Source organism: Podarcis melisellensis (genome assembly GCF_964234715.1).
Source record: "Podarcis melisellensis genome assembly, chromosome: 17".
NCBI classification, from domain to species: Eukaryota; Metazoa; Chordata; class Lepidosauria; order Squamata; family Lacertidae; genus Podarcis; species Podarcis melisellensis.
Window position 1 is genome coordinate 23,576,252 of NC_138534.1, and position 20,953 is coordinate 23,597,204.

The window sequence follows — 20,953 nt, forward strand, 5'->3', positions numbered from 1 at the left end:
GGCCAAGTGGGTTGTCTGGAGATAGTCCTGTCATCAGATGACCTTAATGTGATAGCAGAGCCACCAGACATGACTCCAGCAACACCTCCCATCAGTGAAGTACTTGCCATCCTATGGAACGCGGGTGGCACTCTGGTCTAAACCACTGAGCCTCTTGGGCTTGCAGATCAGAAGGTCGGCAGTTTGAATCCCCGCGACAGGATGAGCTCTCGTTGCTCTGTCCCAGCTCCTGCCAACCTAGCAGTTTGAAAGCACGCCAGTGCAAGTAGATAAATAGGTACCGCTCCGGCGGGAAGGTAAACGGCATTTCTGTGCGCACTGGGTTCTGCCATGGTGTTCCATTGTGCCAGAAGCGGTTTAGTCATGCTGCCCACATAACCCGGAAAGCTGTCTCTGGACAAAAGCCAGCTCCCTCGGCCTGAAAGCGAGATCAGCGCCGCAACCCCAGTCGCCTTTGACTGTCCTTAACCATCCAGGGGTCCTATACCTTTTACCTTTATTTCCCATCCTCAGGAGCAGTGGCTGAGACCAGATCAGATGGTGATCTAGGCATGTCAGCTTTGCCTTCAACACCAAGGACACTGTGATGATGGTGACAGCAGAAGCAGACTCAGCCCACTGGCAGAAATGCTTACTTGCTTGCCTAGTCCTGTAGCTTAGGACAACAAGTGCATGAACGATTGAGCCCACCCAGCTCTTCAGATATGGAGCACAGGGGAATATCAGTGGCCGGGCCAACATCTTAGTCCATATCTACCCATGCAGCTTACTCTGTTGTGAGCTTCTGAAATGTGTAATCTGATCTATGTTTGGGCATTGTAGTAAAGTTTGGAATCAAGCCTTATACAATACCGGAGCTGTGTTCAAGTACTGTGTCTACAAGTGGGAGGGAGGAAGCCTATGGTCTTCCAGCTTGGAATCAGCCCCGACTAGCATGGACAATGGTCACAAAAAACGAGAGCTGCAGTATAACAACATTCTGGGGGCCATAGGTTACCCGCCACTGTTTAGAAGACTGCATTGAGTTTTAAAAGTTCTGTTCACTTCAGTTCTGTCCGCAGACAGTTTTTCTCGGTCATGTGGCCAGCAGAACTTAGCCGCTTCTGGCACAACGGAACACCGAAACCAGAGCAGCACACAGAAACGCTGTTTACCTTCCCACTGGAACGGTACCTATTTATCTACTTGCACTTTTTTGGTGTGCTTTCGAACTGCTACGTTGGCAGGAGCTGGGACCGAGCAACGGGAGCTCACCCCGTCGTGGGGATTCGAACCGCCTACCTTCTGATTGGCAAGCCCAAGAGGCTCAGTGGTTTAGACCACAGCACCTGGAAGCAAATCTCATTAAACTCAGAGTTAGTTAAGTTTCAAATAAGCACCACTGAATAAGCAAGGCTGAATACCAGTGAAGTGTGAGTTAATGCAAAACTTGAATGCCGCTGAAACTTCAGCTATGAGTAAAATGGTCAGGGGAAAAATGCCTTTATGCTGTCAGGTAGTGCCACTCCTCCAAAATAATACACATACCAGTAAGCATCACGTAAACTCCAAGATGTTGAAGTTATGTGGCTTGCCAACACAGAAGAGTTGCTATCTATGCATTTCTTAGCGAGTTGTGATAATCAAGTTTTTCTCATGTGCAGTCCTTGCTTTTTCCTAGGGACAGAGCAGTTCCCCGTCCACCATCCCCCCCCCTCCAGCAATCACCCTCTTCCCCTCCCTTTTTTAATACCAGACAGGACACAGTCTGGCGATTCAGGGGCTCACGCAAGCCAGACTTCCTTTAGTTCAGCCCTTTGGGTAGAACTGCTAATCCATCTTACTAATTAACAAGATAATGGTGGTTAGTCAGAAAACAGTATTAATGCTAACCATCTAGGAAACATCAACAGAAATGACTTGGCCTTTTCACTGGTCTCCGGTAGCCAACCCATGCAGCTAAACAGAAAGGTATTTAGATGTTTTGAAATCTGGACATCCAAGTGCATCAGAAGTAAGCACACTTGGCAGAACTGCATCTGTTTGCTGGAAAGTTTGGTGAGTTTCTGCTGAACTCTTGGTTTGGAAATGAAAGATTTTCACAACTCTCTTAATATCTTACTTTTAAACAATGTGCAAAAATAGGAACGGTGTAATATAACCAGAATGAAAAACATGTGGCAATTATGTGACACATACCAAGACCTACACAAGCTTAGATTGATAGATTAGATAGATAGATAGATAGATAGATAGATAGATAGATAGATAGATGATGTCATTGTTGTTATTGCCTTTTTAGTGATCAGTATCAAACTTTATTTCGGTCACAGACCAACAAAAGATAAACTGAACACATCCATAATTTCGAGCTATACAATACAGCTTACAGTATGTATAATAATGCCATAAAATGTCTTTTGAGTGTCAAAAGTATAGCGGAAAACGGAAGAATTAAATTCTGTAGAAGAGAAATACAAACAAAAAAAGTGTGCTTCGGGGGAGAAAGAATTGGAACTTTAACAATCTGCTACTACAGAACTGGAAAAAAAAGTTATCTATTAGACGAAGGATTTTTATTATCTGAAGTTCTACTGCGGCAAACAAATACAACAGCTTTCATTCAGCGATTGTCAAAAAAACTTTCCAATGTGCCCACTGCAATGCAGATGCCAACCAACGAATCAAAGGCATTCAGCAACTAGACAAAGAGGGTTTGATGCCAACCTCGGTGCCACTGGCAACCATTATTGGCATCAAGCACATTGTCTGCTTTATCCTCCCCCACTCTGCCGGCACTTGACAAACAAAATGGCGGTTCTTGTAGAAACGGAACACAGCACAAGAGCTGCACTGATTGAATCAAATACTACCAAATGATTTTATGGACTGAAACACAGCTTGAACCAAACATCAGAAACAAGCCCACGAAACCTGTTTCCTTCAAGCGATGTATAGCTTTCACAACATTTAACATTAAGATGAATCCAAGAAACACTGGAACAAGGAGGAAAACCTTTCTTTCTTCCCTTTTTAAAAAAAGTATTTATTCTGTGCTGCGTGTTTCGAACACCTGTGGACTAGGAAATCATTTTATCCTCATTTGTTTCCCCATAAAAGTGGTACGAACGCAAGCAAGCGTATCAAGTAACCTTTAATTTCGCTTGTGTCCTGCAAATTCTAAGAGTAGACCCGTAGCAAAAAAAAAAAAAAAAAGGGAAGTGAAGTGAAGGAGAGACAGGGAGAGTTTTGAGGGGAATGGCTGGGAAGGAGAGTTAGATAAAGCTTGTCAACAGAAACTTGATAGACTGGTCTATATTTCTTCTTCCAGTACAGATCTGGGAAGCAACTAGAAGAAATCCTCTTTGTCAAAGCACACACAAAAAGGGCTGACATTTCTAGATCAGGAAATTCTCAATATATTGTAACATTGCTCTCTGCTCTGCAATGCGGATGCCAACCAACAAATCACAGGCATTCTAGGCTAAACAAAGAGGGTCCGATGCCAATCCTGGTGCCACTGGCAACCATTACTGGCACTCAAACTGTTCTTCCACATGCTTTTCGCCAACGTTTAAACATGTGCCTTATTTTATCCTTTCATTCATTTAAGAACTTTGTCCTTTTTTAAAAAATCCCCCACCTTGTCCAACAACTGATTAGATTACTACGCCTTATTGATGAGGCATTACCAAATAGATTTTTCGTATACCAAAATAGAAGACCAATCCGCTATAAAAGAGATCATTACTCTGACTGACATTGTGCTTCTACCTTTTGCAAGCCTAGCAACCCTTGGTGCCTTGCCTGCCAAAACACAAAAATGAGATTGAGAGCGCGGACTATTCTGAGAACCATTCTTAAAAGTGGGGGGGAAAGAATCCTTTTTTATATATAAAGGAAAACAGCCAAGGACATATTATTTCAAGCATAGAAATACCAGTCGTTTAGCAGATTTCACCCTCTCCTACACAAAAAAACCCCTGATAGCATACAAAGAGGACGCATAGTATGCAATAAATGGAAGGTTCTCTCAAAGGTGACCTGGTACAAAGATATGTACCAACTTTACATCCACTGTTATTTTTTGCAGTAACTGCCGAAAGGCTGAAAAATTCGGAATGATTGCATGATTCAGGCTGATTTAGTGAAAACCAAAAACATCCACTAGGTATCACTAGCAAAATGGTGTTCTCCATCTCAGCCCTGCTCTCAGTTCAAGTGGAATATGTATCAACTTCAACAGCATCTTAAGAAGAACAGGTAGGCAGGTACAATAGATGCTATACTACATTGTTTTCATCTGCATTTGACTTTCCAGTGTGCATGAGGCACACATCACCTGGTTATAGCCTTCCTTAAAAACACTTTGAGGTGCAAATAATAATAATAATTCATTTTTAACACAATGCATTTGTGTTAGCATATACCTAACAAAATGCATATGCAAACACCATAGCTTATTTCCTCCTTCTTCCAAGATTAATTTGCAGCACAATCCTAAAGATGTTTACCCTTTCGCAACCCTGCATAGGATTGCAGTCTTAAGAGTCATGCATCATAATTTTCAGATGAAAATCACAGCAAAACAGCTGGACCGCAGCTGGAAGGAAGCTAACTGTCTTTAAATCGCATTGAAACCAATGGGATTGAAACTGGTAGTAACTTAAGTCCAGTTATTTCAATGAGACTTTTATCAATTGAAGTTGCTCTGAATTGGGGCCCTTAATTCTGTTTATGTCTCTTACTGCTAGAAATGAGAACAGGAAAGTATTTTCATTAGTATACATTAATCCTAAAATAGATACTTAGTCGTATTTTATTATATAACAATTCCATGTGAAGTTAGGACTAAGCATGGCAAACAAGGATGGAATCATGTAAACTGAACCAGAACATTCAACTTTCGAAGTATTTTAAATTGTAGGTGAAAATCACAAGCCAAACCACCACCACCCATTTTACTTTTAATTTCATCATTAAGTTACATAACATACCCTTCTTTTATACTTGGACCAAAAATATGACCTCCTGTCTTTCTTTTAACTACCTTCCAACACCAGGCCGATTTATGCAAAAAGCCACCAACTCCAAACATTATGGGATGTAAGTTCTCTTCTTGAAACATGTTTGTTGTATGACTTGAAAACAAAACATTCATTTACCTGGGATTTATTACTGAAAATACATAAAATGGAAGGCAATAATCTAAGTATACAAACAGTTCCGATAGTGACTGCTTATGTGTTTTGTTACATTTTAATGTAACTTCACATTTCCATATTGAAGCAACATTTTTAAAGTTTATGTATGTTATGGAAATTATAATTTGCAGAAATATTTGGAGAAAGACCAAGCTACGAACACCAATTGTGCCTTGAACAACACGAGATGTTCATACAACGAGCGCTTAGTGCATATTAATATCCAGATGCTACATAGGCCATACTCTAAAACTGAATCTTTTTTGTAGGGGTTAGAGCGTTTCCTTGCTAAAACCATGAAAGAGATAGGAGGCAAGATTTGGTATAAACAGATATGAATCTGTTTAAATAAGTGCATATAGCTTTTGCTCATTTGCTCGTATCAATAGATTTACCAACATTTTAAAACTTCTGCTCTGCAACACACGCTGAAAGCTTCCCCAATATTTCGAACTTCCCTTTTGGAACAAAAGCTTGGCGTGCATTCTCAGAAATACATGTCACTTAAATGTACAAATATGCAAATTAGCATGCACCTGTGTACATGTATGCAGGGAAATAGATATGCATATTCTTTGACTTAAAGGAGAAAGGTCTAAAGGGGGTTCAACATATTCATACAAGGCAAGTAACCTACCTTGATCCTGCACGTAGTATGCCAGAAACAAATCAAGCTCCTTGACTGATACCGTTATGTGATGTGGCTGAACACAAAGTGCTGGATTTGTGCAATGGGGGGATTTCATGAGCCGCTCTCCGTCCGTACTTTCCAAAGGGATACCTTTAAAGAGGATCACCATGACTAGATCCAGACGCCAGACTTTGTCTGCCTGTCGCAGGCAGTCGATTCTCCTAATCTTACCCTTCTGGTCAGGATTGGACAACACACAGCACGGGTGCTTCTTCCCGGTAACAGTTAGCACAAAATCCTCCCGGTACTCTTGGCGGATATCTTTGCGCAGTTTGGCGAGAAGCCTGGAAGCCCACTTCTGTTTAATTTCAGGCTTTTCACTAAGTAGCTCATCCTTGACTGCTCTTTCCTCGTCCTTTGACATTCGCTTTTCATGTTTCTTAAAGTACTTGCGTTTTCGAGCCTGAAGGTTGAACCAAGTGTAGGCAATTGCACGGACATGTGGGAGAAGTGCCTCAATGAATGGGTGAAATTCATCCTGTTAGGAGAAGAAACAAGGTGGGGTGGGGGGGAGAAAAAACTAAAAGATCAGTTCTGTTTGCATGGTGAAGGCAAGAGCAACAGTCCCCCCTCCATTTCTAAAGTAAAAAATGAATATATATATAAAAAAGGCTTTAATACCATGAGCACTAGGTGCTTTTCATTTTATTTAACCACAGTTTCAACTTCCAAAAAAATTATAAATAACTGCTCTAAAAATACTTCCACATTTAATTTCTTGAATTCGTATGGAGTTTTGGTTTGCATCAGATTCGGGCCCAACACACACACAGACAGAGCCCTTCGTCTTTGGCCCCTAAATGACAACTCAAATATAACTGCTTCTTAAAATAAGAGCAATAAGTGGCTCCTAACATTTGAAGTTCAGATGTGCGACCAGCTACAGTACCATTTTTGCTAAGACGTCCCAGCAGAACCCTTAAGAAGGTAGGTGTGAATTGCACCACACATTTCTCTTTCCCGTGGCACAGAAACACAAGGCAGATGCGTGGTAAGTGCGGTGCTATACAGTTCCCACTTTTGGAGCACGCTGTCAGCGAGAGACCGATAGCTCAGCAAAGAGCATGCGCTCATAAAATTTGATCCATTTCTCTTATCAATCGCCCAACATTCCAGCGCTGAAACAGGGTCATTCCAGCGCTGATGATGCCTTCGGAAAGCATGGGGAAGTTAAGGAAAGGAGGCAAAAAGGAATATGATGTACAACAAGAGCCAAACCACCTAAGTTTTATGCACCGCACAATTCTACCTTTCCTTCCATAACTTTGTGAAACAAAACTTTACGCACTCAAGAATTAAAATCGCATCATTATTGCTGTCCCAGCAATTTTGCTCCACTCTACTGTGGGGGGTTCAATGCCTTACAGTGTTAGTTAATTTGTTAGCTGGTCACGAGTATGTGGCAACTATTTGGGCGCCCCCCCCAAAAAAAAAAATCCATCTCAGGCATACAATGAAAATGGACAACTTGGCACAAACTTTGCATTCTTTGTGCTTCAGCTGTCTGTGGCAGAGTGACATTAACACTGCATCGTTGGGTAAATCCTGCTTTTCTAAAATACGTGTTATTTATTTATACTTCTAGAGAGCTCTTCCTATCATCAGGCTATTCCTAAAGATTCATACATTATTTTCCTAATTTTGATATTTATTGCAATTTAGATTCTATTCATTACTTTTGGCAATTATGTTACTTCGTGAAGTGGAAGATGCTCACCTTAAGGTTTCATCTTACAGGCATTTCTTTCTGTCACATACGTAATTATTTTGTAACCAAAACAGCCTAAACACACATGGCAAGTTAATGTATGGTTTTGAAAAAAAACTGTGCCAAAATAAGAGCACTATTGTTCCTTCCCAACCTTTGGTATATGCATTTCTGAGTGGTTCTAAAGTTATTTTTTTTTCTTCTTAGACTGTTTTTAACTGGTTTTTTTTTTAATTTTAAAAAAATCACTCCATGTACTTTCAAACTAAACGTCGAAGTCATGTTACAAGGAATATAATGCTGATGCCACAATTGTTCCCTTAGAAATTCAAACTGTATTTTTCAGGCAGGCAAAATGTTAATACACACAAATACATAAATTTGAAAGCAGGTCAAACTGATCTAAATGAACTATTTTATATACAATATATATTTAGGATGGAGGTGCACATTAGATTAAAAGACTGAGTATATTTTATTGCTTTTATAATTACTGCATAGATTGTGCAAGCTGCTGGTTTTCGACACAAGGAGTTAGTACTGAACAAATAAAGCTATGCTTGTATTTTTGTTACCTAATGTTCTGTATACTAAGCCTTGCATTTTTAGAAGTAAAGAAAACAGAGGTCTTCAGAATTACTGCAGGTTTGGTTTTTTAAACATAAACCTTCCCCTTCTATAGAGAGGGAAATGCACTAAAATAGAATGGATAGTATGAAACTCAAAATCATTACAATATATAGTGAAGCAAAGGGGCAAAAGAATCATTAAGTAAAGTGATCAGTAGTGTTTTGAAGATTTCTGTCACTTTGAGGGCTACACCATGGAAAGAGTTAAACCACAATCTGCTCTTTGTGTGGGAAGGCAGCACAGTTCAGAGCAACCACAGCCCATGATAAGACTTCCTTATCTCAATGCTATTTTTTTTTTGTTAACTACTACAGTTTATTTCTTTCCTTCAGAAAAGAATTGACCGTGCAAAACAGCTATTCCAGAACTCTGGACTTTAATAATGCATTTAGAAGGAAAGTGGCAAAGCAGGCCGATTTGCAAGAAATGAGTGAAGTGGTGGTATCTGGTAGTTTTAAAATTACTGTGCAAAATAGATTTAAGACAGCGTAACACTGATGCCAAGGAAGGGCCCTATTCTGTCAGTGATATAGTCCAAGTACAGTATTGTGGATCTTACCAAGAAAATTGTGAAGCCTCGGACTTCAGCATTACTTTTAGGCATGCGCCAAATACCGCCATAAAGCACCATTTCTAAGCATGTTTAAGTAAACCCCATCAAATTCAATGGAACTTACTAATTCAGTCCAGATAATACACCTAAATTTTGTATTTCAGCTATGTAAGGACCTGCTAAAATCAGAAGCATAATGGATACAAAGCTATGAGGAAACATATCTACTGCGATGAAAGTGGAAATAAGAACCGATGTTATTTTTTTAATAAAATAAAAATTAAACCCTAATACCAAACCCTGCCATTTTGCTGTAGCATAGGATAACTCTATAATCTTCAATATACACCTGGGATATTTTTAAAAAATGCTTGAAAATAAACAACTCAAAGTTTATTCTAGCTAAGACCTGACATCACAGACATTCTCCTCAAAACTGTTTAAAGGGTCATTTATAAAAGATGATATTTTGCGGAGAGTACTGGCAGACAAAACACTGCAAATAAAGATGCATGTTGCAATTGCATGTGGCAAGAATTAACATGAATAATCAGCAATCATAATTGCATTTTGCAACCAAGCTACAGTTAGAAAAAGCTTTTCAAATGTTCTAACGTGCATTGGCAATTTGTTCATTGTACGCATTGTATGACAATTTGTATGCATGGACAATTTGTACAAAAATTGTTTATTTAAAATGGTTTATATCTATTCTGCAACCGTAGTATAAAATGGTCAAGTTTCCTCTCCAGAATAGGAACATGCAAAAGTATTTTCACATAACACCTTCTGTCCTTCCCATCAATTCATTTTCTAGTAGATGTAGGAAACTATTCCCCCCCCCCCACACACACACAAAAAGATGACTCCATAACAATATGTTTAAAGGTATGCAAGCTGCTTTAACTGACTTTTCTGTTCTAAACTGAATCAAAAGCAATGTAGGGGAGAAATTAATTATAGCGAAACCTTTAGGTTTGCTGGACTACTTCTGCAGCCAAACTATTAAAAAGTTTCTTAGAATCTGAGCGTTAAAAAGGATCTAACATCTATGCCACAGACCTGAGAAAAGAAAAGCTTTTATTAATTGTACAAAACTGAGGAGGGAAGTATTCTATTACTAATCCTCCATTCTGCCTAACAAATATAGATCTCATAGGTACGAAATTCCAGCTGACATCTCACTTACTGTTCTGTCCTACTGAGTGTAGCTGAGTGTGATCCCAAGTTAGTGTGCTTCGGATCACAATCTTAAAATACAGTAACATTTCCACTTCAAAGAAAAAGAGGAAAAGTCAGGCGTACTGAATTCTTTTTACTCCAATGTCTCCTAAGATTTCTGTGCACAGATATTTTATAAAGCACTGTCAGGACTACAACCACAACAAACATCAATTGCTGTGCAAGTGTGGGGAGAACGGCAGCTTTGGGGTTTAATTTTGCTAGATTTTTTTTCTCCCACAAATGTATATACAGCACAGCAATATGCCATTCAGTATTCAGAAATTAGTGACGTGCAAATTGACAGAGCAAATAGGACTTAGAAAAACGCTGGACATACAAAACTTCATTTCAAAACTTGGAGGTATGTCTTAAAGCTACTCAAGAAGTATTAAAATGATGTGTCGCTAGGTTTGTCATGAAACTGTTTGCAGCAGTGGGTTGTATAAAAAATGAACCTGAACAAACTACTTATCTTGCATAAACCAAAAGTGATATTTAACCATGCATATGGCAAACAACTGATAGAACTCACTCAAGAGCATTTGTGAAAATACTGTATTTTTTTTAAAAAAAACAACGCACAGGAAAGGAGGCAAATAGGCAGGAAATAACAACAGACCATAACATATACATAACAACTGGAGGTGCCTTTTAAAGTTTCAACTTTGAAGGTAAATTATGATACATATCTTGTATCAGCACAGAGTAGCAGATAATGAAATCAAGGCAGCGTTCATGTATTTGTAAGCAAATTCCACTTAAACTAGCCAAACTTATTTCTATGCAAATGTTCCCAATATGGAGGTGGAAGTATCAAATTTTGCACGCAGCAGAGTACCTAGTGAATGGAAAAAAATATGGTAATGCTGTATGTCTAAATCTATTACAATATACCTATATGCTGGGATATTGACTTCTTTTTTTGACATGTTTCAAATATCTTGCAACACCTTTTCCCACCTGTTTTGCACCAGTGAAGTTTACGTTCACTTGCTGAAAAGATCCCCAAGTTAATCACACTTTGATGCCAAACAAAATATAAACAATAAAAAACGTGTCAGCCAAAAAGCTACATGACTGTATCCAATCACTGAATAAGCCTTATCATTGTTTAAATCTTCATTCACAATGCTGTGAATGCCTCAGTCCTTTGGAACCACAATGGCTTCTAATTGTCAAATGAAATCTTAATTATTTAACTATATCGCAATGTATGCCACAGAAATATTAAACAACTCGGAGCCTTCGTTCTTTCCACACCTATTAGTCATATAATTGCAGATTAAACCATTCAAATTGCACCCTGCTAAGATTTTAACTACAACTGTTCAGAACTGACCCAGAGATTCACATTTTACCTGAAATATACTCTGATCACTTCACGATAAATGTTACTAATGTTACACGCTATAGACCCTTCACATCTCACATGGCGCTATGCTGCAATTTATATTGGATCAGAATCTGCAATCCGTTTCTTTTATTTATTTATTCTGAAGCTTTTATCCTGCCAATCATCACAAAAGACTCACCATATGTTAAAACTATAAATACCTTCTTTGCATCAAAGCTATTTGCAGTTAAATCTTTTTGTAACATTATTTGTCCAAATGCTCTACCAAGTAGTAGAATGTATATGCAGTACATAAAATAACTCTTTCTAACGTTCTAAAGAATATGCAAGCCTGCAGGCCAAAAGTGACAGCAAAAGTTTAATTTTGTTTTTGACCTTGGACGTCAACTTTATAAAGTTACAAAAACCGAAGTAAAGCAGGAAAAATGTACTGGATAACCAAATAAGAACTTCTACTGCTCAAAGACTTTTTCTTTTCTTTTCTTTTCAAACGAACCTCACATTACTGGAAAGGCTATACAGTATATGATAAAATTCAGCATGGGATCATATTATGTTTCCACTGTCAATGCTTAATTAAAAATAATGGAACACTTTTTCCTTTTGTCACTCAGATACCTAAACAGAAGAGCTGAAACGATGGTAGCAGCAATAGTATTTTCTGGTCTAGATCAATACGATTCATACCTACATTTTCATTATAGACATTTCTAATATATAACCACTGGGATTTATTTCCTCCAGAAACAATTTAACAATATTTAGCAACATCACCGGCATTTAAATAAAATAAAATGTTGCATTCCTTCTTCCGCCCCGCGTCCTTCCCGCACACACCTCGAAGAGTTAAGATTTACACAACTTAACAAAACACATGCAATACAGTTGAGGTCCCGTCCCCCCCGCAAATAAAGTCCGAGCGGCTCGAACAGTTTGCAACTCTTACAAACCCACCCGCTTGCCGAGCGCAAGTTTCGTGGTGTTTTTGGTTTGTTTGTTTTTTGGATTGGTAAGAAAAGGCGATTAATATCTACCTGAGTGAGACAGATGGGAGAATACATCATGACTTCGCTCTGAGAATGCACTTCTGCGGAGAGAAAAAGTATCAAAAGCGCAACGGTCTCATCTGTTCATGTTACAGTCATCGGGCGAAATCGGAATCAGAAGGAGCGACCGCGGAGCGCCGCGAGTTCCCGACAAACCCCAGTCCTCCTTAAATAGCCAAAGAGATTCAAGTTCACTCCGAGCGCTGGATTTCCCGGGGTGAAATCCAATCTACACTTTTTAACCCTCTTGTTCTCGGAGACTCCGTCTTGGTCTGCTGCTGCTGCAGTTGCTGCTGGTGGATTGGGACTGCGGGGGGGGGGGTAGAGAAACCGGATGGTGGGGGGGGGGCTGGATGGATGGAATGCAGCAGGAGTTAAGGAGGAGGAGGGGGGGTTGGCGAGACTTTTCCCTTCCCTCGCTCGCGCTGCCTTTTGCACCACCACCACTTACTAATACTACCACCACCACCCCACTTCTTTCTTTCCCGGATCTGCAATCGCTCTTGGAGAAGCTGTCGCGGCGCGGGGGTTGATACACCACGGTACTGTCAAACCCCGTTGCCAAAGTTCAAGGTTGCTGCGGCGGCGGAGCGGAGCAGGAAAGAAATCCTGGCGCGCGCGGTGATGGCAAGGCGAAAGTTTGCAAAGGAAGAGAGAGCCCTGTGCGCTCGAGCGCCAGCCCGGGAGTGTGCGCGCGCGCGTCCCCCCAAGGCTGCAAAACACTTCGCAGCAGCAGCAGCAGCGCGCAACCGCCGGGCTTCTCTCGCAGCAGCAGCAGCCTGTGCCTCTCTCTCTCTCTCTTTCTCCCCTCCCTCCCCTCCACCCCCTTTCTCTGTGGATAATGTTCAGAGCCTGCTTTCCAAACGCCCACTGTAATAAAAATGATCTCTTGAAAATTCAAAACGATCAATCTCTTTCTTTCTCCCCCCCCCCTTCTTCTTCTTCTTCCCGTCCTCCTCCTCCTCCCTCCTTCCCCTTCCCCCTCCCTCCTTTATGATCTCCTTTCTGCAAGACCTGGACGTTCAAGAAGGGGGGTGTCCATGTGCGTGTTTTGGGGGGTTTTTTGCATTGCACCGAGCGCACTTCTTCGGGTCCGTCCCGTCCCCCCCAGGCTCAAGCTCTGCTCCCCCCCATCAGACTTCAGGATTTCGGTTTATTATTTCATTACACCATCGACGCTCGCCCTCCTCCTCCTCCTCCCCCAGCTGCTGCCGCTGCAAACACATTCCTTTCTGAGCCCCCTCCCCTCGCCGTGCCTTTTTCCTCTTTATTAATCATCATCTCGCACTGTACGAGAGCTCGGCTGCTGCCCATTTCGCAAACATGCTTTTGCACTTTCTCCTGCTCTCGCCCTCCCCTTCCCCCCCCCACCCCATGGTTAACCGTTAGGGGGAACTCTGTGCTGGGGGAAAGGAGAGAGGAGGGGGGTGCGTCTGGGTTTGGGAGAGGAGGACGCACACTGGGGAGAGGTGGGGGGGGGGGTCGGACGGCGGCGGGGAAGAGAGAGATTATTTGCAAAGCGCAAGTTCCCCGAGAGCGCCAAAAGAAGGGAACAGCCCAACTTCGCTCCTGAAAAGCTCCCGCTGGAAAATTCCCGCACAGAAAAAAAAGTGGGGAGGAGGAGGAGGAGAGAACAAAAAAAAAAAGGGAAAGTGCAAGGGAAAGCAACCCCCCCTTAAACAAAATAGTCCGCCGCTCTGTGGACATTCGATCTAGCAGTTGCGGGGGAGGCGTGCGGGGGGCTACAAAGCCGGAAACTTTGCCAGCTCGCCACTAATTAGCCAAACAAGAATGGAGAGGGGTGGGGGGGAGGAAATGTGCGCCGGGGGGGTCTTTCTTTGCAGAGGCATTCCCAGCACGGGCAGCGTCTGCAAACCTCGCTACCCTGTCGCCTTGCATGTGGAGCCAAGGTCACTGCATTGTGTAGCTAGTGCTGGGAGGGGGGGCAAAGTGGGGAGGGGGTCTCTCTCGCTCTCTCCCCGTTGCAATATGGGGCTGGGCGTGCTCTTGCAGAGACCCTGTGACGGAACGGAGTTGGGAGGGGGAGGAGAGGAGACGCCCTCCTCCCGGGGAGCCCCTTCCACGTGGCCCCTATCCCCCGCCCGGCGGCAGAGGAGCCGCCGCGCTCACACGCGTGTGCGCTGCTCGGATAGGCTGCTTTCCCGTCCCTCTCCGGCGGGCTTTGCCCCCCCCCCCTCAGCTCAGCTCAGGGAGGGAATGGGTGGCGGGTTCCTCCTGAGGGGGGAGGAAAGGAAAAAAGCCCGCGGTAGCAACACACTAGTCTGCTTTCAATCTCGCCAGCCAACTCGTGCCAGGGAACTGAAAAGAGTTCGCGCGCGCGCGGGTTGCAGCCTTTTTTCGCTTCAAGGAATGCAAGCGAATTAAAACAACGCAGGCCGACCAGGTTCTCACACGGTGCGAAGATCCGGGAATATACTTTTGGGAACGTCTCCCGTCTCCCTTTTCATTCTGTATCCCTATATATATAAACTCCTGAGGACAGCTGCCCTATGCATGGTGTAGTCTAGTCCATGAAAGCTTGTGTGCCATAAGATTATTAATTTTTGCATTTAAGGTGCTGCAAGGCTCTTCGCTGTTTTCCTGCAACAGACTCGAAGGAACCCCCCTCGCGGGTTGACAACATAAAGGTTGCAAAAGGACAGCCTTCTTAGGTTGCCAACTGGGGAATTTATTTGCCAACTTATTGCACCAGAACATTGCAGCTGTATAAGCGGCACTCCTTTGCTTAAACGCGCCCAACGCTCACCCTGCCCTGCCTCAAATTCTGCAGACTTTGACCTGATGAACCAAAACAGGCAAAAGCGAGACTCTTCCACCAGGCCAGCGCCTGCCTGCCTCCTGCCTCAGGTAAACTTTCCTCCTTGGCCTCTCCCTCCAGCCCCTTCCCCCGCTGTGTAAACTGTCCTGAAGGGACCAGTGACTTTTCCTTTTTCCCTTTTCTTTTTTCTTTTTGCAAAGTGGGATTTATTCACATCAGGCATTTCACAAGGACACATCAAGAGAAGCAGGCAGGTTGAAGTCAACCATGAAATGGTCACTTTTTAACCCCGTCCTGTCCTCATTAGGGAAATACTCAAACACAACCCATTCTCAAAGGGGTCTCTTAATGAGGGGAGCTTGCCAAGTCGAGCAGCTGCAATTGCCATAAATTTACAAGCCAGAGGGAGGGGGAGGAAACGAGAGAGGGGTTGGTACAAAGCAGGTAATGTCAAAGCAAATGGCTATGGCCAACAGATTAACCCTTCAACGGCAGCCCACCTCAACTGTAGGTGCACTTCCCATCGGTGTAAACCCATAGAAATAACACTTTTTTCTCTCTTATTAAGGAGTGCTGTAAAGTGACCACTTTAGAGTACTTCACTTTAGAGTGCTTTGCACTAATATAAGATGTGATAAAGTTATTTCGGGGTGAATCACACACATTTTTTAAAAAATATCAGAAAATGCTTTAAGGCCTACAGGGTGACGAGGGGGGGTGACAATTCTGGTTTAAAGACCTGAAGTTTCCTTTGTGAATAAACATTCAGCGTGTCCTCCATTAAACTGCCATAAAAGACAAATTCACCAACATACTTGAACGTACCTTTTTTCAGCTGTTGGGATTCTTGAACAACAAGAGTCTTTCTAAAACACACACACACAAACCACTGAAATATAGACATGGCAATTTTGTGAATGACCCAGATTGTGTGTATACACACACACACACACACACACACACACACACACAGCAGCCAAAATCTTTATATATCTGTTTAATAGCACTGGAGATAAAATAGTGACCTGCAGCACCCCATAACATAGCTACCAGGGGACTTAAAAGCATTCTCCCAATGCTACTCTTTGGAAACTGAGCCAAAGTAGGATCAGAAGGAACTACTCTGTATTACAGTGCTCCCTATTTCCATTCTCCAGAGCTGGTTGGGGAGGGTACCACGGTCAATGGTATGGAAAGCTGAAGAGAGATCAAGAAGCAGAAGATCTTCTTGAGGGTCGGGGGAGTGTAACAAGGTTACACTCCCCCGACCCTCTCTGTAATGGTCATCCATTAGGGCAACCAAGGCTGAATGAGTCCCATGGTCAGGCCTGAACCCAAACTAAGACCAATGGGTTTCATTGGAACTGATGTTCCATAAGAGCACAAGAAACCCTCCCGGTCCGGCCCACTGATCCATCTAATCCATCACCCTGTTCTTATAGTAGCCAACCAGATGCCCATTGGGAACCCAAGTAAACATGTATGATCACACTGCACTTGTGTGATCTCAGAAGTCTCAGGTTGTAGCATTCCTTTCAAGCTATGAACTTTTCGGTGGCCTTGAACAAGCTACTGTCCAGGAGAGATAATACTGCTGACTTAGCTCCTTACAGGGTTGTTGGAAAGACTGTTGCAATGAGAATAACTTTTGGGTAGTCTGAAGTGCTCTTTGCTCACACATTACTCACATTTAGGAGTCTCCTTGCGATCAAGGGGAAGTAGGGCTGTGCAGATGTCCTCACCCTCAAGGCTGAACAGGCCCCACATCTGACACATGTGTTAAGACACAGAGGGTCTAAGTGAAGGTCTTCATAATACCTCTGTGCAGTCAGGGTTCCAGCTCCAGGGAAGCTCTATGTATGTAGGCATAGCCTTCACCTGTACAGATGTCCACACCTAACATGTGAATGTCAGGGTCAAAGGAATGTCAGGGTCACCAGCACAGCCCCATAATTTTTTGATCACCTAATGGGGGCAGGGGCAGAGTACTTCCATTTACATGGTTCCATTGTTTCATAATTACCACCTCACATGCACCATGTGCACAGAATTCTGTTTTTCCATGTAACTGAACTTTTGCAGCAAGTCCATCGGTTTTGTGTAATAACAATGAATACATTTTAAATGTCTTCTTCCTTTCATCTCTGAAAGCGGGTGGTGGATCAAGGTAGTTTTCAATCTTAGAATTACGTTCTCAATGTGAACATCATGGTACAGTGGATGCTCGGGTTGCAAACATGATCCATGTAGGAAGCACATTCACAACCTGCAGTGCCTCATCTGCGCGGGTCGCGATTTGGTCTTCTGGGCATGCGCAAAGCTCAATTTAATGCATCTGCGCAAGCACTGAAACCCGGAAGTAACCTGTTCTGGTACTTCCAGGTTCAGCACATTGCACAATCCAAAAACATGTAACCTGAAGCGTCTGAAACCCAAGGTATGACAGTACATGGAATCATAGAGTTGGAAGGGACCATGAGAGTTATCTTGATCTTGTCCAACCCCCTGCAATGCAGGAATCTCAGCTAAAGCATCCATGACAGATGGCCATCCAACCTCTGCTCAAAAACCTCTAAGGGAGGAGAATCCACCTCCTCTTGTGGGAGTCAGTTCCACTGTCGAACAGCTCTTAATTGTCAGAAAGTTCTTCTGTATGATTAGCCGGAATCTCCTTTCTTGTAACGTGAAGCCATTGGTTCAAGTCCTACCCTCTAGAGCAGAAGAAAACAAGCTTGTTCCCTCTTCCATGCGACAGCCCTTGAAATATTTGAAGATGGCGATCATACCTATCCAAACTGTCCAAAACTATTGTGAATCAGTACAAAACTGATTTTGAAGGGAGATCTCAAACCGCTAACAAACAGAAAACACCGCAACATAGAAACAAAATTGAAAGTTTCACTTTGTTTTGACATTAAATATCCAGACTTGCACTGGATCAGTCCCATCTACAATTGTATAACACACTGCATTGGCTAGTTTGATCCTTTCCAAGGCCTGGAGCACCCATACTGTTGTTATTGTAGCACTGGTCACTCTGTGACAACTTCACCAAGTTTGCTTGCACAGTTTAGAAGCACTTGAGGTGTTGTACTCAAATATCATAGCCCAGCTACTCATCCCTGCTGGACACTTAGAGAGGGTGCACAGCTTTGTAACATGAAGGCTGTATAGGTTAAGTCATTCAAACTATTATAACCTAGGGATAGGCCATTTCCACAGGTATCACAGTGGTGACAGTAACATGTGTTCTGGTCCGTAATCGCCAAAGATGCTACATACAAAAGAACCAAATGCCAGAACAGCATCCATAGCATGTTTTCATTCACATCAAGAGAAGTAAATTAAATAAGCTAATTGCTATGGCGCACAGCTGATAGGTGCACAGCTGCTGGCTTTATCACAATACAAAAAAAGGGAGGAGAGTCACCTATGGAAGCGATCCATATACACACACACACACACACACACATACATACATATACATACACACACACATACGCATACATATTCATAGTGTAAGGAAGCTGTGAAAACACAGATAACCAATCTTCATTTCCCATAAGAGGAAATAAAGTAAGAGACGGGCTCAGTGACGTCTGGTGCAGGGATGGGGAGCCTCCTGAAAACTACAGTATGACTATATGTCTGTCCTCAGGTGCCCGACAGATACAGATTTCACTCACTGACACACCAACAAACCAGCAATACGAGCTTAACAGACAGCAGTGCGACTGCAGGCTTTTCCAGGAACCAGACTGAAAGCAAAGAGCAACCAAGCCCATTCCATAAAGACATCCTTCAGAAGGGAGGGGAAAGTCTGTTGTGATTCATCAAAATGAATGCCCATCTTTAATAATCTAAGCATAATAACCACATGCTAGCAACATTCACCAGCTCTAGAAAGTTTCTCCCCAGGATACAAAGTACAGTAATTACTTAAGAATATACAGAAGCATAAACAGGTAACACACACATGCCAACCCCAAACATGCTCCTGGAGGATATTTTATGGTAGAGTGTCATTTGCTGAATTAACGCAATAGGCTTTGTGAGAGATAGCTCCTCTGCAGAAGGCAAAACATAGCAAATTGCACTTAAGTATGCATAATTCAACACAGGGAAGGCAAGACAAATATGAGGAATACACTGCCAGAAAATGTAGAACAAGTTCTCCTTTAATTCTACACAAATGTACCATATGACTTAAAGAAACCAATTGTGTAGCTCTCAGTACATTTCCTTTTCTTATGCACATCCGTTTCGGAATATTTATCTTTTGATGGTGCTCAAAACACATGAAAACCCTGCAACTGTTTCCCTCATGTCCACAATTCTATAATGGTTTCTGATAACAAGTTTAATTTTGACTGCTGTGGAGGGATATAAGCAGTCAGTTAGCTGGTCCGTTTGGGAATGAAACATATAGCATTGTCTTAAATAGTACTTGAAAGTACGTCCTCAGAACCCAAGATAGCACAGAATACTGCGAGAGAGAGAACCCAATTAAGAGTCTTGTATTGCCTGCACTACAGTGGAACACCTCCAGTCTTCTGCAATGGGAAGGATTAGACATTTGTGAATAAGAAAAGGAAACAAAAGTTAAAATAGGCTACAGAGTACAAAAAGTACCTTTTTAATATAGCCACATACCTTATTTGTCTCTAATTATATGTCTAGATAGCAGAGAATACTGGGCTACTTAGACTTGCTCTTCACCCCTGCTCCCAACATCCCAGACATATGTATATATTTATATTTATCTTGGGGGACAACATTAAGTTAAGAAATTACAATGTTAATTATGCTACTGCCGGTATAAACATGCACAGTTATTAAAGACGTCGCATACCAATCTGTCTGCCTAGATTTCAAGCATACGTACAGTTGAAACTCACCGAGCAAGCAGCACTGATTTCAGTGCAACATACGAGGTTAGCCAGCTCAACTGTATGCTTAATCAAAAACTAGAAACTCTGAAAGGTCGGGTTAGCTTTCTCCACCCCACACCCCAGCCACTATTAGACGGCGATTCAGTGTTTCGTTCTATTGGGCTCAGAAACAAATGCTCTTATTCTTTCTGCCTTAACGCATGATGCTGCAAAACTTTGCACACACATTCCAAAGTGCTTTGGCAATTATATTTCTAAGAGGGCAGAGAAAGCAGAAAGGGAAAGCCCTATGTCTGGATCACTGATAACATAGGAGTCTGTCCATTGTGCGGCAAAGCTCTACTTTATTTATAACAGCACTGTAAAACCCAGATGCAATATGAATACGTACATTATCTCAGCAAGTTCTATTACTTAAAGATGTGTTTCCTCCCCTCCATACATTAAAACATATATTGCATTTTAGTTTGTTCCTATTTACATACTACTGTTATTATCCCAATATACCATTAGGATGAGACTACCATTCACTCATGATACTTAAAAAAAATAAATCTGTATCTTGTTCAAAACTCTTTATTTGTGTTCTAAAGCTATTTCTGTGTGAGGAATCAGTCTTCCACCTAAACTTAAGTGCATTTAAAAACATTTACAAGCATTGTAGTTTCACACCGTGAAGATTCATAATACAGCAATTACTGTACATTTTAAATCAGTAACACAGTCAGTGTTCCTTGGAACAATAAAATAAAAAGGCAAGTTAAACCCTGTGCTACAACTCTTTGGCGAACTGTTTCTCTGGGTATGGGTGTGTTTTCGCATGTGCAAGCACACATGTGCTCACCTGTTCAGCAAAAAGGATTTTAATTTTAACCTTAATTAGAAAATGACTG

At 42.1% G+C, this 20,953-nt stretch overlaps 1 protein-coding gene across 13 annotated transcripts in view; it reads right to left on the bottom strand.

Moving 5' to 3' along the window:
• The window catches only part of NFIB (nuclear factor I B), a 278,673-nt gene that overhangs the window by 183,772 nt on the left and 73,948 nt on the right, over window positions 1–20,953 (bottom strand). For 9 of the 13 annotated variants that reach the window (XR_014163929.1, XM_081894288.1, XM_081894295.1 and 6 more), the window contains exon 2: window positions 5,821–6,352. Coding sequence is in view for 12 of the 13 variants with exons in the window: in XM_081894288.1 (XP_081750414.1) it covers window positions 5,821–6,352 (532 nt within the window). In the remaining variant the exon portion in view is untranslated. Of the gene's footprint in view, window positions 1–5,820; window positions 6,353–6,763; window positions 6,872–12,377; window positions 13,170–20,953 lie in introns of those variants that run through there. The other 4 variants (XM_081894291.1, XM_081894290.1, XM_081894296.1 and 1 more) reach the window with 3 other exon arrangements.